This window comes from Cygnus atratus, chromosome 1, assembly GCF_013377495.2.
Source record: "Cygnus atratus isolate AKBS03 ecotype Queensland, Australia chromosome 1, CAtr_DNAZoo_HiC_assembly, whole genome shotgun sequence".
In the NCBI taxonomy this organism is placed as follows: Eukaryota; Metazoa; Chordata; class Aves; order Anseriformes; family Anatidae; genus Cygnus; species Cygnus atratus.
The window spans coordinates 67,298,209-67,322,112 of NC_066362.1; the positions used below are offsets into that span (position 1 = coordinate 67,298,209).

The 23,904-nt window shown below is 36.8% G+C and overlaps 1 protein-coding gene across 15 annotated transcripts in view; it reads right to left on the reverse strand.

Annotated features, from left to right (window-relative positions):
- Positions 1–858: 858 nt before the first annotated feature.
- The window catches only part of EPS8 (epidermal growth factor receptor pathway substrate 8), a 134,652-nt gene continuing 111,606 nt past the window's right edge, over positions 859–23,904 (reverse strand). For 8 of the 15 annotated variants that reach the window (XM_035550813.2, XM_035550816.2, XM_035550823.2 and 5 more), the window contains 7 exons: positions 23,147–23,258; positions 22,120–22,263; positions 21,757–21,792; positions 13,927–14,164; positions 10,399–10,579; positions 9,834–9,964; positions 3,315–4,723 (listed from right to left, as the gene is read on the reverse strand). In XM_035550813.2, coding sequence (XP_035406706.1) covers positions 4,719–4,723; positions 9,834–9,964; positions 10,399–10,579; positions 13,927–14,164; positions 21,757–21,792; positions 22,120–22,263; positions 23,147–23,258 — 847 coding nt within the window. In that variant the 3' untranslated portion in view covers positions 3,315–4,718. Of the gene's footprint in view, positions 970–2,440; positions 2,536–3,314; positions 4,724–9,833; positions 9,965–10,398; positions 10,580–13,926; positions 14,165–21,756; positions 21,793–22,119; positions 22,264–23,146; positions 23,259–23,904 lie in introns of those variants that run through there. The other 7 variants (XM_035550825.2, XM_035550822.2, XM_035550820.2 and 4 more) reach the window with 3 other exon arrangements.

The following is a 23,904-nucleotide window of genomic DNA, read 5'->3' on the forward strand; positions in this document are numbered from 1 at the left end:
ATCTAAAGCAACAGGATTGTCTGGGAGACAGTGTGGCTCAGAAGAAGCATGCAGAGCCTGTTAGCATGACTCAACATACAGACACTTGTCATGGCCAATGAAAGCCAGACCACAAGAAGTATGTTTTTGGAGTCATCCTGCATGTTGATGAGGTTTTGAGTATCTGTCAAAACAATTTATTTTTTTTAATGAATTTCTTGAATTATGGGGTTCATTCCTACAACTCTGGTGATACTACATATGGTCTATATCAATAGCTGTTGCATTTATAGCAGCTGTGGACTCAAAGGTAGGTTGGGAGGGCTCGGGGTTGAGCTTTCAATGTTGTGGCAGGCAACAGTGGTGACTAAGCAGTTTCCCCATTTTCTTTCATCTCCTGTTATTTTAATCTACAAATGCTAGCAAGAAATAGAAGCGCAAACTAATATCCTGATACTGATTTTTGGTCTGCATTCTGGGGAATAAGTAAAAGGTCAAAGTTGCAACCTAAGCATGTAATTACAGGGAGACTAAAGAAAGATACTGAAGAGCCAAAAGCAGTTAAAAAGGCACTTATTAGCTAAAACTCAACATAGCAGCAGTAAAAAATTCAACACATTTCAAAATATTTAAACACGGAACACAATGCATTCTTACAAAATTCCTCTGGTTTGCACTCCATGTACATAACTACTGCTTGTGGCAAAGCTGGGAGGCTGAGCACAGACACATTCTTTCAACCACGCTTGATGTGTCTGACTCACTACTCACACTGGGCTGCTTGTTTTGTGTTTTAAACATCACTCAAACTTCACAGTTGAGAAAATGATCATAGACAAACTGGTTCCTACAAAATGGTGGCTTGGCCAGGAACACAGGTTTCCATTCATAATCATGTGTCCTTTATTCATGAGATACAGCTCAGGAAAACAAGTGGAATATACCTGCTGGAACAAGGTATTCAGGCTGTATCTTGGTCCTCTGTATGTCCTAAAAAAAACAAACAACAACAAAAAACCCCGGAAACTCAAAATGCATTCACTTCCTGTTTAACAATAACAATAATAATAATAATAATAATAATAATTAATAACAATTTTGCTAGTTTCAAGTTTCTTAATCTACATCATGCCAGTTATCATGAATTTCTGTTCCCTAACACTGCCAGGGATGCTTTCAGTTTCCCAAACTCTGATGAATACACCTAAAGTCACAGGAAGTTCAGCGTATTTCAGAGTAGCATATCATTTTGGATGCCTACTTTCACATAAAACATTGATTTCTGCACAAACAACACTGTGGACGTCTACGCTTGTTTTCCAGGCTACAAATAATACCAATCTTTCTATAACACACTGCTTTAGGGTAATAAAAGGGTGTGGAAAAAATCTCACTCACAAATCAAAGTTTGTTTGAGGACAGCACTGTTTAGCATTTAATAGATGGTAAGTAACCTTGTCTGTCCATGTGTCAATATTGGTTAGACATGTTCTTTATTAATTAAATGTGAGGTTTCAGAGTCTTTTTCTTTCCCCATGCTGTCTCAAGGGAGGAAGCAGACTAAAGGACTGGGAAGAAGTAACTTGCTGATGTTACACGGTATGTGCTTAGAAAGTATAAAATTGCTGAGTGAGCATAGGCTGCTGAAACTCTCTCCCCGCACCCAGTTAAAAAGGCAGCCTTGATGACAGCAAAATAGTGAAGCAGTTCTTATGTTACTGAACAGGATTCCTCTTTTTTTCACATCTAGTAAGGCACTTTTTAAAAAAACTGTTTTGTTTCCTTCTCAAAGGTACTTTACACACATTTCAGTTTTCTGAAATGTTAGTGTTAAAAACAAACAAAAAACAAACAAACAACTCACTGCTCAAATCCTAAGGAAAACAGTTAGAATGAAACACTGCATTTGACCATTGTTGATCATTCTCATTTAAGACACAGAATTTTGAAGAAAATGTTTTATTTTCATTTGGATAACCCTAAATCAAATCTCCTTTTGATTTCTTGTAACTGCCAACAAGCTGCAAATCCAAAAGCTGCATAGTGGAGGCACCAAGCTCCCTACAGTGCTTTAAACCATCAAAGAAAACCCAGCAGAAAGGGAAATATCTGCCTTAATGGCACTCAGTTTTTCACAGTCTGTTACACAGAAATCATGCAGTCTAATTTAGTGTAAAATACAACTTTGAGCTGTAGTGGTATTACTATAATAATAATAATAATAATAATAAAGCAATAACAACAACAACAACTGCAGAAAATCAAACAAAAAAATGGGGAAAAAATATTGTCCTCATCCCTAAAGTATATGGAATGGATTTCTTGTTATCCTGCTGTGTATTTCCAAAGATGTCTCTGAGCATACTGCCTGCACTCAGATTCAAAAAAAAAAAAAAAGACAGAAAGAAAAACACACACACAAAACAACAACAACAACAACAAAAACCAGCTGCAAAGTTACCTCTTTCCTCTCAGAGATGATAATATGGGTGCTTCTTCCAAGACCTCTGTGAACCAAACTCCAGAATGTCTAAAGAGTCTCAGATCTGGTGCCTCCTTTGGGCAAAAGCAACCATATGGTGAATGCAAGAATAAACTTGCAGTCAATACAAATATTGGCTTCATATTTTGGTAACTGACAAGGACAGAGAGGTACAAGTAACCACCACTATGGCTTTTATGGTATCAGATGTACTTTGCATGTGAAAAGAGAGTGACCCTAATTTTTAAGTGCAACTTTCAAAGATCTTTTAAAAAGTTTCTTACTCCTCTACTTGCAAGTTATGGAAGAACCTTTGTACGAATAGCTTCGGATTTTCCTTTATATGGTTAGTCTGGGGACTGTACAGCGAACATGCTTCGAGCTAGGTATGGACACCATAGATAATAGACATAAGGTGCAGAAAAGACAATTTTAAACCTGGCTGAGAGAATAGTTCCAATCTTTTGAGGACTGGCCTTGAGTTTTAATGATAGGACAGGCAGCAAGACAGACAATTTTCTCCCGTAAAGCTATGTGTATAGGTTGAATGGTTGTAGTTATGCAAGTTGTCCAGTTCAAATGTCTCCTGCAGGAAGAATGCAATTGGGAATTACCATTTCTTTAACTGGGTAAAAAAATAAATAAAAAAATCCAATTCTTGGTAATTGCTATGGTGTTTAGAATCTTCAGTTTGGGACTCCTCACTTCCTGACCCATTTCTGGGTAAGACCACATTTAAATGAGAGGTGTAGTACTGATGTACTTTTAACAGGTGTAAAGAATATATATAGAATGTAAAAATATAGACAGACACGTAACCAACACACAACAATATTTGTAAGGACATTTACAATAAATGGCACTAAACACCTTTATTAAGATTTTAATTTCTTTTATGAAAAAATGAATAGGATTCTTTTTTTCCTTCTATGCAGAAGAAGGGCAAACTAATGGCAAAAATCAAGAACACTTTCTTATTTCAATACCATCTTTGCAGCCCTAAAGATACAACTATTTAACAGACAAGAAATACTGTTTATTGCAGACTAAGCTGATTCATGTGAAAAAGGCACTATGTAACTTAATCAAACCAGATGATTAAATTTGTCTAAATTAAGTGATATTATATATTATATATAATACATATATTATATATAAAATCACAAAAACATGTGAAGTAACAGAATATTTTTGTGAAAAAAATCATTGCATCTTCAAAAATAATATTTGCTGAAAAGGATGTTTTCTCCCACTTTTGCCTCCAGGAATCCAATTTTCCAAAACATTAAATCTATAATGGAACAATAGCTTTTTACATATGGAAAACTGACATCTGCGATCAACACACAAAGTCTAGATTATATACTGTTCTTTTAACAGGTTAAGTTACAAACAAAAAATGCAAGTATATTTTTAAAAAAAAGTAACGCAAATTGTTTCATGGCTACCAACAGCAGATCTGATCCCCTCTTTGAGCTGAGTTGTATTACTATTTTCTGTTTATTCCTTCTTGTGCAATATTATGGTTCATTAGGAGTGAAGTATTGATAAAACCAAAGTACAGAGTATTATTTTGCTATAAACACCATCATTAGTAATAAAACATTTTGGGAGTGATGCAAGAAAGATTCAGTCTATGCTGGGCTGCTGTTCATTCCCTAAACGTTTCCTCTTAGATTGCTGGCATCAATGACTTAACTGAACATCGTGCAGCTGAATGCATGACAAGAAAGACTGAGCCAAAAAGACAGAGTTGCAAAGCTGGCAATGGAATTCAGAACTGTATTATTACTGAAGGGTTCATATGCTTTTTATTGCTATCTCAGCTTTCCTAGGATGGATCAAAAACAAAGCCACATTCCAGTTTATCTGTCATGGAATGGTTAAAGCCAAGGCCCATCTTTGGGTGTAAGTGACTCAAGTCCTAATAGTTTCACCTGTCAGGAACTTCCATTGGATTTCTCAGCTGTTAATTTTTAATGATGGGAAGCCAGCAGCAGGTTCTTCTGGGGAGACTACTGTAAGTTTTCTTTCTGGTGGCTAGTTATGTTTACACTGTATTAAGACATTCCCCTTCACTGCTTCCTAAAGCAAAGCTGGATGGTATAATGCTATGGACAATGGAATTAAAGAAAAGAGGAAAGACGTTTAGTGACTGCTTCCTTCATCAAAGGACTCCACACCTGAATCTGAGGCAGCTGCACTGATTTTTTCTTGTCTTCTTCTCATAATTTCTTGCAGTTCTGAACTACCACTGTTAGCCTATAAACAAATAAAAAAAGAAAAACAGTTAATTTGAGTTTTTACACAGGATGAAGTTCTACTGACAGGGTTTTATTAATGTTTGAACAAGTTAAACACACCTTGCAGCTCCAAAACAAAAATGCACTAAGAATCTGGTTAAATAACATTGGGAATACGAAAGGATTTACACTATTCTTAAATGTGGACCAGAAAAGAGCCTGCAGACTGTTAAAAGTGCCAGCTTGACTTTTAACACTGCTGAGCATTTTTACTTCTCATGCAAGCCCCCATGTGTTGGATATTTAAGAGGTGAAATATAGCAGCAGTAAATACAAAGTTAAAGTCCAACAGGTTTGCTAGGATTCCACCCTTGAGTACTTAAAAATCAGGACAATCATATTTAGAAATTAAAGCACATAAACTCATGGGTTTTAGATTTATGTCAACACAAAATTCATGCGTGCACATGGGTTTGCACAGCCAAGGCTTAAGTAAGGCTTCGGATAGCTAATCTAAGCAACCCAAATTACACAAGGCTCCATCATGGCTTTGCTGTTAAAAGATGCACAGTCTTCAAACTCAGAACAGAGCAATAAGAACTGAATCATATTACTGTATTAGCAATAGTGTTACCTGAGAACAATATTGTAGCTTTATTTCACATTTAGAGTGAAATAAAAAAGAAAAAGGTTCTTCTGAGCTACTGGCAAACAGATTTCTTTGTCAATGTAAATGAAGTTATTAACAAGGCTAGGACACATCCACTAGAGCAGAACTTTCCAAAGCATGCATGACTTTGAATAAGGCTAGAGGATTACAAAGCAAGATCCATAACAGCTACGGTGTTATTTGCCTGTAACATGACCTTCCAAGCTTCAACGCTAGCTTCCGAAATATCCTCTCCATAAGGAAGCAGAAACTGTTTTTGAAATTTGTAAAACAAATTTCAGGACAGTTATGGGGAAAAATCCTTCCATTGATTCTTCAGCTTCTTCAAAATCCTTCAATTCTTAAAATTTATCTCATGACATAAAGTTTAATTTAGATTTATCCTGTTAGATCCATTACAATGCATTATCTGATACTATTACCTGGCAGACAGGTTGAGCATCTACAGGGAGAGGGGCTTGTCCTAGCTAAATTAGTATTGCTTTCTTCCCTTCTCCCTGGGTGGAAGGACAAAGCAAAGGGCATATAACTGACTCCTTGAAGGTGAGAAGGCACTTGTATTTGTCTTAATTCATCTTGTTCTTGCCCATTTGGTTTCAGATACAGAGCAGTAGTCACCCATTATTGAAATCATGCATAAAAATGTTAGCAAGTACCTGGCAACGTGCTTTATCAAAGGTCATAAAGAAATATATATTCTGCGAAGGACTGAGCAGTCAAGGCTGAAACAGTTTACCTTCCTGATACCATCAGTAACAGCATGACTGATGGGCTTGAAATGCTGCTCAACTAAACAAACTGCAATATATCATGTGGCCCAACACAACAGGCACATCCTGCTGAGACAGGGTACAACATAGCTAAGTAGCCTAGGGCTGTTTTGGGGAATACAATTTTTGGAACAGACTGCTAGACCCTGGCTTCTGATCTACCCAACTTAGTCCCTAACCAGATCATGAGGTATCAGTAAGCCCCATCATTCAATCCCACTTCTACCTCTGTGTTTTTCCTTTCACCTAGGTGCAAAAGAGAATAAGCTATTTTTCCAGGCAATTTGATACACATACTAGATAAAAAACTATTTTGAAGTGTGCCCATGCTTTCCACTGATGGAATAGGAAAATAACAGTAATGTAGACCTGAAATTTTTGTCATGTCTAGAGATGACAAAGGTGGTGTTCAGGATATTCTATCTCTATGCTTGTCTTCTGATTAATGTTTTTCAACACCAGAACTTGAAATGCTTAACAAAGGTTGAGGAAACGCACACAAAAAAATTCATAACAACTTTACAATGAAAAAGTAAATCCATACAGCTGACTAGCCAGGTTGCTAAAATGCCCTATATGTTGCATACAAAGTGAACTGAAACTCTCTGGAGCAACCTCAGCTCCTCAGAGGGGTAATCTGATCAGTACAACATGTGGTGCATCCTATCTTTCATCTTCCTGAGATGCTGCTGCTGCCACCACCATATCTTCTGACAGGAAAGAAGTGTTTGCCCCTGGCTATGGCCAGCTCCCTGCTGTCTGACATGCTGTTCTCGCACAGTTTTCCTTCTGCTTTTGCTTGGCCAGGCCTAGAAAGCTATTAAACATCAAATACCTTCCCCATATTCACAGTCTGTTCCTTGGTCATGTTTATACAGGTACAGCACAAAACTTCCTTTGATGTTTTATACTCTGTTTTGATTCAGGATTGAATGGAGTTACCATGAAAATAAAGTAAAAAAAAATGAAGTAATGGTACCTATTCATTTTTTTTTTCCTCAAAAAGGTAAAATTACTAAATTCCAGTAATGATTAGGACTGGAATTCCAATTTTAAAATACTAAATTCTTCTGCCTGAGGCAGAAGAACCTAAAAAATAATATGAATAACAAATTAAAAAAAAAATGCAGCTGCATAAAGGTGAAGATCTGTTTGTCAGTATTGGGGACTGCAGACCCAAATCCGAGAGGCAGGGATTGTATGAATTGAGATGGTATGAATCAAGAAAAATTTGCGGAAGATCCTGGGTAGAAATAGCAAGCAAAGACAAGGCAGGGAGTTCTGTAACACTAGACAATGCATGGGTTTGTTCTGACTCTGGCTATTACTGTTACTTATGCCTAGCGCCCAGGACATTTACAGAAATATGACGGCACAAGTACTACAGAAAGGATGTCAGAGCTACAAAACTTCATGAAAAGTTGTCACTTTTAGGACAAGTTGTCACTTGTAGGACAATTGCTGTGGTCAAGCCCATAACCTAGTAACTACTTATAAAAAGCATTCAGTTATGCTTGATTGTACAACAGGTACAACAGGTATGTGTGCACTTAAATACTTCTGTAATTAGAAACATTTCTAGTTTGAGCAGTAAAACACAACCTTATTTGGAAGACACAAGCTCATGTATGCTGGGTAACATGTAGACATTTTGGCTATGACTGATGGTACTCACTCCTACAGATTCTCTTAAACACGGATAGCCTTCCTGAAACCTGTGACATGAAATACTGTGTGGACAGAAAGCAAGATGTGTGTTCATGTTCTGTGCAATGCAGCACACAAGCTAAAGCAATCAGGAATTGCTTCAGTTCTGAATTCATCAGTTAAACCTCAAACAGTTGAAGCAGAAATAAGGATTTGCGGTACATTTTCACTGACAAAGTCCAACAACCTTGCTAAACTCTCAGGAACTGTTTATTAACACTTGTAGAGCATTTATTAGACGTTTCAACTGCTCAGTTTCCTGCAAAGTAAGCCTAACTGAGGCAAGCAGAGAAACAGCACAGAGGAAAAAAGGACAGACCTCTACAGTCCTGTGGATCTCTGGTTTTCAATTTGACTTCCACCAGAAAGGTGAGGAGTGCTTTCTTAGATATGGAAGCTGAAACCCACATACATGCCTAGCATAATCATGAAATTAGCTTTACACCCTACTAGGACATCAATCAAGTCCTCTGGCAGGACACACAGTTCTTAAAAGGAAATGTTCTTTCAGGTGCCATGTTAAAACTATTATTTCTTTTATCTCCTCCAACAAGTCAGCATCTCTGAAGTATAGATTACATTTCTCTTTTAATGACATTCTGAAACACATTTGTAAGAATCATTCTATTTAAGAAAATGAAAATAAGCCCTACTTTAAAGTTTTAAACCATAACATATTTACTTATGATGATATGGGTATAAAATTGTTTTTAAGCTATTTTAATAAGCATTTTCATGTTTGTACTTCCATTTCAGTAAACAAGGCCTTCTTTATGAAACTGAAGATTGCTGACATTCCAGAAAAGTTGAAGAATACACATATATCTTCACTAGGAAGTGATGGATTGCATTGGACTGTACTGACATATTCTTAAGAGTAAAAGTGAAAAATTTCTCCACTCCTCTCACAGGAAAAAAGGGTTTGAAGAAAGGAATAAAGAAAGTTTAACAGTGTTAGAAAGCAATTCTCTCTATTCTACACTAATCAGTAAATCGTAAAATATGCATAATTTTAAACTTATTTTTAAAAATAGGCATGGCAGTTAAATCTTCAAATCAAGCAAGTTAGTCCTAGTTTTGTGAGGGGAGAAAGAGATATTTTAATCTTTTTTCATGATTTTCTTTTAAACAGGATGTGAAGATTATAGCTTCTTTGTGGGCTAGTCTCAGCTCCAGATATTACCTAGTCCATTTCTCCATTTACCACAGCAAGATTAAAATAAAAAATACTAGTATTTTCATGGTTTTAAATTGATTAAGCATTCTCCATAGCACAACTCTATATCCAAGATTTTAAGGTGTGTAAGGAACAATACCACTGCAATTAAAGAAAACTGTTGCAGAGCAATGAATACAGAAGCACTGTATATTTATCTATGGCTCAGTAATTCTGCTATCATAGCATCAAATGTGTTTTGCTACTCTTAGGATCCACCAATAAAGATGCCCCAGCTTTTGACCTGAAAGACCATGAGATTCAACAGTGTGCTCTCACTCTGTCGCTTTCACACACCTAATAAATCAAATCTCCTCTATGCAGATAGTGCAAAACTGACACATCGCCACCAAAAGTACCTGGAGAACCTGTTTGCCCATGTATTGGGCTGAGCAAGAAGCAGAAAGAAAGGCATTTCATGCTCTCCTCTTGTTTTCCCTAAAGTCCCTTTTGGCTCATTTGTCTTCTTGTAACTGTAGGGAGCCTGACTACAACACTCAACCTCTTTTGCTTCAGTACCACTGTACACTTTTTCTAACACTTTGTGGACTCTTTTAGAAGAGGGGCAGAGATTCCACCTGGTCTTTTTGAGGAATGCTGTTTCAATGCATTTATACCAAATAACCCAGGTAAAAAAATGCATATCAATGTGATGGGAACTGCATGAAGAGCTATTTACTTCTATACATTCAAAAATGATGACTCAAATCGTATTTCTCAGATATCAGCAAGCCAGCATTAGGCTAGTAAGAAGGGTTATACATACCTCCAAAGCAGACTTTTTGTACCGTAATTTGGCTGTAGACTCTAGACCCTTCTGGGCAAACAGTCTTCAGTTCGTCTTTATTGAGGGAGAAAAGCTGCGCACCCGTCAGCACACCAAGGCTGTTAACAGTCCTGAGGTCACAAGAAGGAGCAAGCAGGAAATAAGCAAAAATACAATGGGCTAAAGGGAAGAAGGAGGTTCTCTTCATCCCTCACTAGAGCAGAGCTACCAAATCAAGTCAAAACTGCAAGCAAAAGGACACTTGAAGTCAATTCAGTACCTGTCATAGCCAGTACCTTTTGGTGAAGGCTAATGTGCACTTTTTTTTTTCCCAAAATATACCTATATATCTATAACCATGTAGAAATATATACAAATATATATATATGCACTCATATGTATATAAATATATATTTGCTAAAACAAATAATATTTTCCAAGAGTGCAGCTGACACGTCTTGATTTTCAGAAAGCTGCTTGATTTTAAAAAGCAGGCAGACCATACACAACTTACTGACAGGAAAATCATTTTTAGAAGCTTTCTTACATTTTTCCTCAAACTTACACAGGGTTGAATCCTTTGGACTGCAACCACGCTTTCACATCGTCAGGCGAGGAGTCATAAGTGATGTTCACTACCGGGATGTTTGGCCGTGGCACGTGGAACTTCCTCTGGGCAGCGCTGCGGCCTATGGTGAGCCGGTGAACAAGTTCATCCTGCACCTCCTCCATCTGGGATTTCCTGCCTAGAGAGAGAAGTGCCCCACAGAAATTATTCTCAAGGGTGCTTTACCAAGGCCAGGTTATTTCTTACACTCCATTTTAAATCTTAAACATTTTTTTTTCTTTAAAGATTTACTCAGTGGCTCTAATTGAGTTATTATTTCCCTTGATCCCCTGGGAAGATTTCAATATTCCTAATCCCTTTGCAAAACAAAACGAGCTAAATAAAATATATTCAAGTGAGACCCTAGAAAGAAGAGATAAACTTGATGTTGCAGAAGTATGCAGAGCAGTCTAGCCCTCAAGCTGCACAGGAAAATGGGTACAGAGGGTTGTTCAATTGCCATAGTTTGAGTTTCTTCCAACAGAAATATGATATTTAAAAAATGAAAACAAAAACAGAAGTAAGAAATAAGATTCTTTCCATTGTGGAAAGTTTATTACTTTATTGCTCAAGTTTTTGGTGCAAATCAATGTAGGCAAAAAAATTTCACTGCTACTGAAACATACCACCTTACAGCTAACGCATTAGTATAGTAATAAAATTTTTCAAGGGATTTTAAGAAAAGACCATAAAAGATAACTTGAATTTACTTCTAGCCTCAGCAGTGTAGCGATGGTTGGCTGACGTAATGTCATGCTTCAGTTTAAAAATAACAACAAAACAAGTAGCTGTCTGTCATATCAGAGACATTGGAACTGGGGCAAGAACTTGTTTTTTTATTATTTATTTTTTAATTAAAACCAAATTATACAAATTTGCTTTCCCACAGAACCCCTTTGTCTGAAGCATTCAGTTTTATGGCTGGCCACTAACAGACAACAAACTGAAATGCTTTTCATTCGTTTCACAAAATCAGCTATGATGATACTGACTTCTTTAATGCATAAAAAATGTTCTGTGGATGATTTCACAAAAAATAGGTAGAACCTGGAAGGGTGTAAATATCTTCTCAGGCACAGAACATAATGATTTAACTCCCTTAACCTCTCCATGCAGTAACTCTGGTCTTATTACAAAAATACTTTGACATGCATCTTTAAGTGAACTTGAAAATTCTCAGGATTTCCTTGTTTTTAGTTTCCTTTATTCAACATTCACATTTTCACACACAAAGAGTAACTACATCAACTTCTCTGATGCATTCAGGTGGCAAAAGTCATTCTTTTCCTCCTGTTACACTGATAGCAACAGAGGAAAAAGACACAGCATCATATGGAAAAACTGTAAGATATTAAAATTTTTCATTCTCTTTTTTCCTTTTATATTCTCCCAACACTTTTCCAAGGATCTACCTCTCTAGCTAGTTGGATCAATAAAAACAAGGCTTTTTTTTTTTTTAATAAAACCACCAAAAGAAGAAAAATCCTCATCTTAACCATTTTCTTTTTCTTTTTATAAAATAGCCCCAGGCTGAAAGTGGACAAAGTATCTCTAGCAAAGTATTTGAGGCATTCAAACCCCATCAGTAATTTTTTTCCAGTGTGAATTGGAAGCTAAAATGACATGTGCTCGGTGGTACGTGAAGGTCTGAGAGGGGATATATGAACAAAACCTTTAGGCAATGTTAATGAAGCATGCACCAGTTATTTTTCCCAAACAGGAAGACAGAAAGAAAATTGCTATTGTTCTTCTATTTACACAGACTTTGAAAGACTTAGGTTTTATCCACACCAAGACTATATCAGAAGATAAATATCTAGCTGTTAGGTAACAGATCCTTACTATTGTTAGATACATTACCATAAACATACAAAATACACTCAGTACCAAGTGCTCGGTACCCTGATCTTTGCAGGGTGAGGTGGGTGCTCAGGTAGCAGCTGCAAAGCAAGAGCTGCCCATTACTGTCACGGAGGCAGTTATTTTCCAAGGACTCTGAGGCACCTGAAGTCCATCGAGTGGGTTTGAGTTAAAGCCCCCAGTGAGGGCACGAATCTCAGGCATGCCCCCTGGCCTCACTGGAACCTAAGGGTGCCACAGAACATGTCTTGTAACCACTTGGTCTACACCTCTTTTATACCTGTTCTGGTTTCTGTTTTGTTTTTTGTTTGTTTGTTTGTTTGTTTGTTTTTTAAAGTGTCATATCACCCAACAGAGGACAAGGGCAGAAGCAGGCCCTACTGTTTCTTTGGGAAGCTTCAGCGAAGCACATTCCTCCTGCAAGGCTCATCTCCAGTTATAATTACAAGCTTTAAAGTCTGTTGCATGAAAAAACTAAAAACGTCCCAGAGACTTCCTGAGTTTAGAGCTTAGGAGAGAGCTGGTCTACCTCCAGGCAATGCCAGAGCAGGCATATCCAAGCAGGCATGCTTCCCATCCACTGGTGATGGGGGGGAAAGAAGCCCTCTTCAGAAAGGATTACACTCAGTTCCAGTTTTTAGCTCAAGTGGAAGTGGGATTTTCTGATAAGGCAGGGGACTGGAAAAGCTGTCAACTGAACTGCAAAAGCTCATTATTTTAACAGCTACTGTTTTAGTAGCTATAGCAAATGCTTGCGTAAAAGTTTCAGTTATGTTTAAGCTAGGTAATTTCAGTGCTTAAAGTACATTTAGGAGAGAAAGTATTGGCTGATTAAGTAAGTTATTTTAACCAAACTGCTTTTTACTTGATACACAGTAGGAGCTTCAGCAGCAGCCATGTTTTAAAATTACAGGGATGTCTAAAGCAGATTATTTCATGACTGCCACACACTGCTGGATGCAGGTTACCATGTTTTTCCAGCTAAAAGGCTATGGATTACATTCTCTCATCCTCCTGAGACAAGGACACACTAATTTGCTCAGTGGCCCACCAGTTGCTGTTCCTTTGACCAAGCTGAGAGGTCCTGATTATAAAAGACAAGACTCCTACAACACCATCGCAGCATGGTTTCTATGCATCAGCCAGACCTGTAAGTCCTGTTGCAGGCCTTGGATACATGTTTCAGAAAGGTACAAATTCCCTAGAAACATGGATGACCACTGATGGAAGTGTAAAAACAGTCTAACTGGTTTCAAAAGCGATTTGGATTGTAATGCAGTAGCGATGATGCATTGCAGGCAGGCAATGTACATTAGCCAGAATATCAGCACAGGCATTTACAACGTTGAAAAACCACAGACTGAAGATCATAAATAGTCATAAAGGGAGAGGATGTACTGCTGTTTTAGGACTAGCGTAAGTGCAGAAGTGTTTTGCTCCTACTTACCATCATATTTGTATAGAGAACACTGTACTTAGAAAATCAGTATTTTAAATAGGGGGTTAAAGCTAAATATTTCATAAACATTTATCTGAAACACAAGTTTTTCAGGAATTCAAGGATTAAGCAAAAGATGTAGGGATGGTAGAAGTAATTTTTTTTTCTTGCTTCTTAGACAAACTTACGATCCACAGGAACTTGTTTGTTCCTCTGGCTGTCTCGTGCAACACTACCACCGCTGTCACTAGAGGTGCTGCTTTGGCGGCTGATGGTTGCTGGCGCCTTGGGCACAGGAACCGGTATAGGTGCTGGTGTGCTTGGAGGGAGGGGGACAGCTGCGGGGACAGGAGCAGGCATTGGAGGCGGCGAAGGAGTAGCAGGAACTGGATCGGGTTGTTTTGCGGCATAGTCTGTCCTTTGTTTCTGAAAAGATGCAGAGACTTGGTTCAACAACAAAACTTGGACAAGAAGTTGGACAAACTCAGGCTTCTGAAGAAAAAGCTGGGGTGCTTTGTACCAACTGATTTCATTTACTGCACAAAAACATCCAACTTGCCAGAAACAGTTTCAAAATTTGCCAGAGCTTGATTTGGTATCATTGTCAGACATAAAACTCAAAACAATCACATCATATGAAATGCATTTATTTCTTTCAAACAGATGATTTCTATAAATAAAGTAGTTTTAAAATTCTGAACTTTATTATCTGGCACTTTTGAACAGCTTCCAAAATTTTTGAATTGTTGGAGTTTATCAGTATAAAAACATATGTTTTATAGAAGTTATGTTAAAAATAGTGAAAAATGAACATGTCCAGCCACACCTAACCTGACTAATGATTTAACTTATGAACGTCACCAAAGTTGGAATAACACATTGTTTCTTGAGCTGCAGACACTTTTAAAGAGGTTCCTGCTCCTCCTACCTATTCAGTAGTGCCATTTCAACTATTTGTATGAGCACTAACGAGCCACCTCAATGCAATAATGCAATTAAACAAACTCCACAATTCTTGGAATAAATTCAACCCAAAACTTTTCTAACAGCATGTAAATTATCTTGCTGTTAATAGCTAGCTGGCAGATGCCTCAAAATAATTTGGGGGAATAATTTCTTCTCTCCTTTGCCTTTAGAATGGTGCCAGTTACGGGAAGAGACATGCATATTCGCAAAGTAGTCCCAACGACAGACAAGCCCAGAAGCTTGTAACTAGCTTATGTTACTTTTTTCTTTCCAACAATTCCAATTTCACAGCTCACTGTTTTAACACTGCTCCCTCTCTGCAGTTTTAGACTAACACAGCTTGAAAGTTTAATATTAAAGTTTGCTTGCTCAGTACTGATGTCTCATTTCTTAGTTATGAGAAGTCTGCTTATTTTGGTATGAAAATAGATGAGTACATTCCCCAGACTCATTGTTCCATCCTGAAATAAAATTTACTATTTCCTTGGAGGCTGAGGGTTTATGGCAGATCAAGTAGAGAAATATTTGTAGGAGCCATATGTTAGAAACTGAACAGCACATCACTGCCCTGTCAACAAGCAAACCTTTATAAAATGTCAACAACAGCCCTTATACAGGAATCCTCCACTTGGTGCATCTAACTGATGGGCGAGGCATTTTGTAGTGAGTGTGAACTGGGATTGTAAACATTAAGCACTGCAGGGTTACACCAGCCAAAAATTTATCCCATCAGGTTCTATAAAGCCTAGGAAAAAAAAATGTATTTTGCTTCCCTTAGATCATTTTTCACTTAAATTGTAGTAGTCAGCTACTGAAGCAAACGTCCTACAATACATTCTCCATTAAACCTTTTCAGTTTCTGTTCTTAGCATTTAAAAAGCATTCATATGGATCATTTTGTGTTCATCTTGTGCAGTGCACGGTGGAGACATTTTAAAAAAAAATCATATAGCTGACTTTTCAGTATTCTACTATATTGATGTGAAGACAATAAAACACTTTTTAAAATAAAATCTCAAATGCCAAAAAAGTGAAACGTGGAATATAAGAGAACAAGCAGAATGTTGTATATTTAAGAAATTTACATAGAGATTCACTATGATATATCCAAAATTATGTTAAAGAATTTCACAGATTTTAAAATATTCTAACAATATAAATAAAATCTACCTTTTGTTCACAGATTCATATTTCTAAGACTACTATCCCCACAATATACCACCATGCATGTCCCTGACCTTCTTAACCAACATGCAAAGAAAAAGCACCACTCTTTATGGTAGAGAAGATTCATTACAAACCAATGCATCATATCACCACAGTCACAATCCAGAAGTGATAGCAAAACATCACATATAGCTCTCAACAGATGATACTAATGTAGTTTCTGAAACATGTAATCACAAACTGCAATCACAAGCCTTATCAAAACAACTTACTGCATGCTAGAGTGAAAATAACTAATCTGGAAACATCACTCAAATTCTAAATTTAAAGATGAAACAACATTGAAATACACTTCAATTTTTGTTGAACACTGCACAAAAGCCAATTATACACTTGAATCAATTTAACATTACTTTTTTTTTTTTTTTGAACGTTTCTTTCTTTAATTCCAGATATTCTGAGGACATCCACAGATTCATCCCATCACTTCTATTCATTGCTACAAAGAAAACAAGCATGCACTATGGAATTCGGTAACTACATAGTCCATAGTCTAAAAGAGTCATTTTTGAGGTTCAAATCAGAATAGTAATTTTGTTACCTCTGAAAGCTCTCCCAGCAATTGCTGTGAGGAAAATGGAGTAAATCATACGAAAGAGTATTGTTAGTAAGGTAAAAAGTAACCGCCTCACACGTCTCCTGAAATTTCACACACATTAGCAATTTAAAAATAAAAGAACACCAGTGCTAGTAATTACCTCTTCTTACTCACTAAGCAAGTCATATAATGAGCTATTCTCATTTTTTTCTTTTGGACCATGAATGGAGTATTGGCTACTTCAAAACACATATGTGAAGCCATATCAGCAATGAGATCTTTTCAAAGCTCCTATCCAGACAGACAGAAACTTTGGAATAGATTTAAAAAAAAAAAAAAAAAAAGAAGATGAATGTGTATCTGTGATGATGCGAATGATGTCCCAACTGTAGAATACTGAGAATTAAATCAGAACAGGTATGGGAAAAAAAGCTTATTTATTGGAGTTTAAAAATATTGAGTAGCTTACAAAACAAGGTAAAGATTGCTGCTGGCAGACAGAATCATGCAGTCATATTGTATCTTGAGTTGGGAGGGACCCACAAGAATCATCGAGTCCCATTCCTGGGTCCACACAGAACCACCCAAAAAACAGACCCTATGTCTTGGAGCGTTGCCCAAACGCTTCTTGAACGCTGCCGCGACCACTTCCCAGGGTAGCCTGTTCCAGTGCCTGACCACCCTTTCGGTGCAGAACCTTTTCTTGACAGCCAACCTGAACCTCCCCCGTTGCAGCTCCATACTGTTCCCTTGGGTCCTATTGCTGGTCACCAGAGAGAATAGGCTTGTACCCCCTAATTTGCTAACAGCCATCAGAAGAATCCTGTGTTTTTTTCCCCCTTCCTTGCATTTTTTTAAAGAATAAATTTAACTCATTTAAATTGGAATAAATCCATTAAATTGTTTGGAACAGTGATGATGCATACTTACTAGAAGTCTGGATATGTTAGAGAAGCTTGCTAGAACTAGATTTTTATTTCATTTTTTTTTTCCAGAAAATATTTTTATTTTACAGAAAAAGAAAAAAAAAAGAGGTCCCACAGCTCTTTTTCAACCTGCTACAGGCTTTACCTTGTCAAAAAAAAAATAAAGACAAAACATGATTTGATCTATTTTTAATGTAAACACGACAATAAAACTGAGCAAAAGTGGTAACTGTATCAACCCTAGTTCTTAATCATTGTAAAAACAAAATATGGGAACAATGTATTTTCAAATACATTTTGACATCAAAAATGGGGAATGTGCGTGTTCAAACTATGACAAATTCACACTGCATTAAAGACTCACTGGATATAACCATAAGTAGCATTAGTACTGGGAAATGCTCTCATTCAGATAACACAGAGCACCTTCCATTTACTTTCTTTCTGAACATTATAGTATTACATTCCTGTTGGCTGTGATAGAAGCTCACGAAGAGGGGTGCAGAGCATTCAGCTTTAGTTTCATCAATAGCATGGTTTTGTGGATATTTTCTTGAGACTCGCACTGGGGGCTTCACAATTTCAGGGCATCTACCTCCTTCCTTGGGCTGTATTTATACAGACAAGGGAGAACCAACTGTCTGTCTACACTCAGAAGGGACAATGAAGTACCTAGGTCTGGGAAAGGAAATTTCAAGTGAGGTCTTTTACTTGAGTTGCCTTTGGTGGGCTCAGCTATTACACAGAATCAGACAGCTGCCTATTAATACTATTAATACTATTATGAGGCACCTGCTTTACACTTTGTGGGGTGTAAGGAATTTATGGTTTTACAGGATTTACAAACCCATCTTGCTAGAATCTTGCCAGAAGGAAAGAAGTATATTAGAAGGAACAAAGGAAAAATTTAGACAGAATTTACTTACACAGATTGTTATTAGCCAAGCTTAGTCCCCATTTCCTACAAATATATGTATATATTTGGGGAGCACACTGTGGACTTTTAATTTTTAGCAATCATGCCCTTTTTTACAATTATTCATTACATTTCTGTTTAATAAATGCCATCCCATAATTTGGGATTAGATCAATGTTGAATTGGACAGAAAACTACCTTTCTTCTAAAGCCATCAAAAAGCCTTGGTCTGATGGCGACTTTAAAGAGCATTTAATATGAAACAAAGTAAAAGAGACACTGTCTCATGATAAAAAATTGTGACATCTCTTTGGCCACGACAAAATGAACACCTGGCAACTACATCTCTGCATTATCAAGCACTTCATGATCTGCGGGAAAGATACAAGTTGGCAAAAGATAAGTATGACACTATGACACTAACTTGGAGCACAAATGCTGTGCCTGAGAGAAAACAACTTCCCACAGAGAGTTATTTTCAGTGAGCTGCTAAACAAAGAGACTTGAAAGAAAGGTTTTGATGGTAGATCGCCAAGAAACCCAAAGGATGCTTGTCCTAAATGAAGTGGAGACTTTTATCTCAGTGTTTACATACCAAAAGCATGACTCATAAATAGACTGTATCACTTCTGTGGACAGTCAAGGTTTATTAAAATAAGACTGCATTTGGCTTAACATTTACTGTCTGTGCCTCGAGATTTCATATACATCACTGAGAAAATAGCTGCTTCACCTCACAAAAGGTGTCATGAGATTAATTAGCACACCCAGCAAGATACAAACCTCTACCCTAATTATGGTTTTCATATTTCCTTTTGAAAAGCATTAAAAAAATATTATAAAAGGCACAGAAAATAGGAAATACTGTGATTAATTATTTTGTCTGTTCTCTGGGAATACCTGTATATAAGGAGAAGTCCAAGTGCTTGGGAAACTGTTTATATAATCTGTAGAGGATGGTGAAGTATGACTGCTGTTCCACCATAAAGAGGCAGACTAAATGACCAACACCAAAGGAAACTGATAGCGTATAATTAACATTAGTGGAAGATACAAACAACCATCCAAAAACTCTACTAAATCTACGAAAGTACTAAAAGCAAAGGTTTTAATGGAAACAATTCCAGACATCTTTCCTTTTTCTTTTTTTTAATTTTTTCCCATGACCAGAACAACAGTGTTACAGACTCTGACTCACAAAGACAATGAAATTACTAGGACATTGATTACAATTGTCCTGCAAGTATCATTTGTAGGATCAGTTCATTGTTTTCAAGTAACTATCTGGGACCTGGATCCTGAAAGGGATTGAGAGAAGAATTAGGTTCTAATCTACCATGTGGACTCACAGGGGGCATAGAGCGAGAGTAAAACAAACTTTGCAGCTCTGAGAAAAATTGTGATAATCAGCATCCATCTCTCAGAGAAAGGGTGTCAGCCTGTAAAATGACTGAATGGAAAAATAATCTGTTTTATTATGAAGAAGAATCCTTAATCCTTCATAATAATCTGGAAACCTATTTTGGTCAGCTATGCTTTGAAGTCCATTATCCTGAAACGAAACACACTTCCCTTGTGCGTCGCACTTATCTGCGACAAAGAGTGGACCAGGGTGCTCGACACAGCTAGCACACCACTTTGAAAATAGTCCTTTGAAAACCAAAGACAACTCAGCAGACTGGCAGAAATCTGGACAGCAACAGGCACTCAGAGCCTGCTTGTGCTCAGGGTCTCTCAAAGGCACTGATAAGAACAGCTTCAATTCCCTGCTCTGCCCACAAGCTCTCCTGTTTGACCTTGGGTCAGGCAGTAATCCCTTGAATGCCTCATTTCTCTCTGAAATAGCAGCAATGTCTCTTGGCATTGTTATGAAAATAAATAGCGTTATGAAAAAAAGATCCCAAATGAACCATGTAGCTATCAGAGAAAGAGATGAATGAGTACACGCAGCAGTCCTAAAATTATCGTAATCAACATAATGTTGAGAACAACATTACTGACATGTCTTGGTAAAGACTTCCTTTATCCTATGTAATTCATTATATTCTTAAATACTTTTGCAGCATTTAAAACTCACATTTGAATACGATAAAGCTACAGCTGAAATAAACAATGGGCTGTAGGGAACAACCTGCCAGAGGGGAAAGAAAAAATTATCTTAAAAGTTGTTCTCTGTCCCTAATTTTCATGGCTTCATAGAGAATGCTTTGTGAAAATGATTATTTTACTACTTACTACGCCATGTAATTATTTCAAATAGAAAACATCAAAACCTGCAGTGCATTAAAAAAAAAATAGTATAAGAACTTCTATTCAGTTCTATACTTTAGTTGGCTCAATATTTCTTGGCAAATTCCAAACACACAGAATTACATGCACTTAAAGAAAATAAGTCAGATCTTTAAACCAGGATTTGAAAAGCACTCTAGATGCATGCTTCACTTCACACAGAGCTAAAAAGCATAATCAATTTATAAAGAGCTCATACCTTATTGGCAAACAATTACGCATAGGAAAAACTCAGAAATGATCTGATTAAAGCCCAGCAAGCTCAGGATACCTCTTCCACATGATTGTGGGAGAAATTACATAGGACCTGTTTATCAAGAGACTTTCCATATCCATTGAAAGACTGGAAACACTGCAAAAGCTGCAGCTTTCATGGTAACTCTGCATACGTAATTTGGCACAGTGACACCTGCAGCTGGAACTTTTAGATGAGTCTGCAATAAACTGTTAACAATAACATTATGGCATTTCTTGTTTTTCAGTCAACAGCTGGTGCATGTAGGAACAAGGAACAAATATTAGATTAAATAACATTTAATTCAACTTCAAGTTTCGACAGAAGTTTGGCTTCCATTTGGACTTAAAGTCTCATTTAGTAGTCAGGCCTGGAATTTCTGCTTAATCTGAAATTGTTTGCCTAATTTTTCAAAATCATTAGATATAAGAGGGAAGAAACAGATCTTATAAAATATGATCTTTTATTTTATGAGCCTCCAGACAACTTAAATTTGGTGTAAAAATATATTTTACAACTTTATACTTTAAGTCTTTAAATCCTTACTCAGGCAGACAATTGCACTGATGTAAGATTGGGGGGGAAGATACGGGGTTTGGTATTTTGTTTATTTGTTTTTTAATATTTAACCCCCAGTTCTGTTTGGCATATATATATATAAAGTTAATTCTGTAGTATAATATGAAAGAAATAAAACCAAAATTAGTTTAGTAGACTAAATTGCTGATGATGCACAGGAATAATAATTGAAAATAACTACTTCATGAATTCAAAAGCAAAGACACCTGTTTTTTACAACTCCAAAATTACTGTAATTAAATAAATTTGAAACTAAGTTTGAAACACACACAGAGAGAGAAAATAAAAAGAAATAAAAAGAAAAGCTAGTGTTCACTCTCCTAGAAGTAACAAATACCCTACCTTAAATAATTCAAACTCCTTCTTTGGCATCAACAGCTATCAATGCACAAAAGATATTTGCAATTAAAATAAATGCATAAACATCCATTAGGGTGGAAATTACCACCTCTAAGTAAATAACCAGAAAAAAAGCTCTAAATGAAAAGACTTTGCTATATCTCTATCAACTTTATTCTCTTGTTAGACTCCATGCAATACAGAAATAAACTTCAGCCTGTAAAAGAAATATACATCTTTTGACGTATCAGTAGACTATGAAAATATTTTAGCTTTGCTGTGAATCTCTTCCTCATTTGTGCATGCACAAACAAGTACACACACACTCTTCAAAACAAATTTTGTCTCCCAAGGAGTGGATGGTACCTGGATGGTGCGGGTATACACAGGTTCTGGCAATCCTAGACCACCTTCATAATTCCTCAGAGGGTCCAAAATGTTGTTTGGCACAAAGCCTGCGTTGCCGCTTTTATTCCGAACCTTCCACCACTGCTTTCTGTCATCCAGAATCTGAAATAATTTGGTAACATAATTACATATTTTTTCTGACTTTCCTCCTGCCAGCATTTACATCATTTCCAAACAAAATCATACCTTTGCCAGGTTCTGTGATTGTCAACAGATCTTACACAGATGTTACACAGCCCTGTAGGCTTCTTTGATTATCACCATAAGTAATTCTACATCATAGTAATTCACTTTTCAAAATGTGGCTCTCAAGAAAGGATATGGTAGAAAAGCATGCAAATGAACCTGTGTGAACTCAGACATGTGCAGGACAACACAGTGGAATAAAAATCAAGTACTTGTACAGAGAGGCTGGCATCTCTACAGCCTGTGTGCTAACAAAAGGAAGAACTGCTAACAACCCAAGGGAAAATGCGTGACTCTGCAATAGCACAAATTTGGAGAGAGTGCATTTCTGGGTAAAGAAGGAACTGGAGCAGGATGGCCAGCAGAAATCTGGGTTCTGACTATGAGCAGTGCAGCCTTATACACAACATTTTCTCTCTGTTACTTCCTCCCCTCTACATTTTTGTCTGTCTCTTAGGGTACCATAGCTTCCAGGAAAGGACAGTCTTTCACTGTGTGTACACAGGTAGTGTTTGACAGAGCCAGTTATTTACATACTACCAAATGATGCTTTTAAATGAGAAAACAGAAGAAACACACAATTATATTTACAGCATGAATCTCTAGAGCAATGAGCTGTAAGTCAGCACAGGATTTCTGTTTATCTTGTCTACGATGCAAAACAAATTAATTGAACTTTCCATATTAATGGAGATCAATCAGATAAAAACATTGAAGTCCTTACTGCTGCCCACAGGAAAGGTACCCTCAGCTTTGACTAGTACCAGAAATTTGTGTCATCTCTTTACAAAAAAGTTACCTCTACTATCTCTTCTTTCATGACAGAAAGCTCACTGTTGTTTCTTGCCATAAACTCGTACTTGCATTTGGCATATTTCTTGGACTGCGTTTTATTGTGTGCTTCATAGTTTCTGCAATGCAAAGATCAGACTATTGTTCAGTGAGACATTCAAGCAAATAAAAATATAGATAAAATGCCCTCTTTCAACAACCCGCAAAACATTTAAACAACAAAAAAGAACATAACTTGCTGCTGCTATAGAACTGTCTATTCACAACATACTTACTAAATATGTACACATCAAGAAAAGAAAAAAAGAAAAATGTGGTTGAGTTGCATGAACCTTAAGAACTGATAATCTTTATTGGCTCACTGCTTGCAATGTGTATGATAATTACTTGGATTTGCTGGTGCCAGTTTTTTAAGATAAATATGCACATTATATTTAGTCTTATTTCTTATAGAGAACTACAGTAGGTTAAACAATCATTTCCCATACTAATAAATGAATATACTTGGTATACACTTAGTATCTTGTGCTTTGCACTAAATTGTATTTCTAGCATTCATTATAAATTAAGCTTCAAGTCACATCGATATTGATACCAATGGATTTAAACTCCAAGAAATGCTTGCCTGCTGCAGATCAGTTTTCTTAATTGTTTATAAGATATCATAACCTCTAAGAATCTCAAATTATTGCATCAATTAAGAGCAGGGTTCATTGTAAAATAAAGCATACCACAGTATACATCAGCAGCATTCTTTTACTTGAG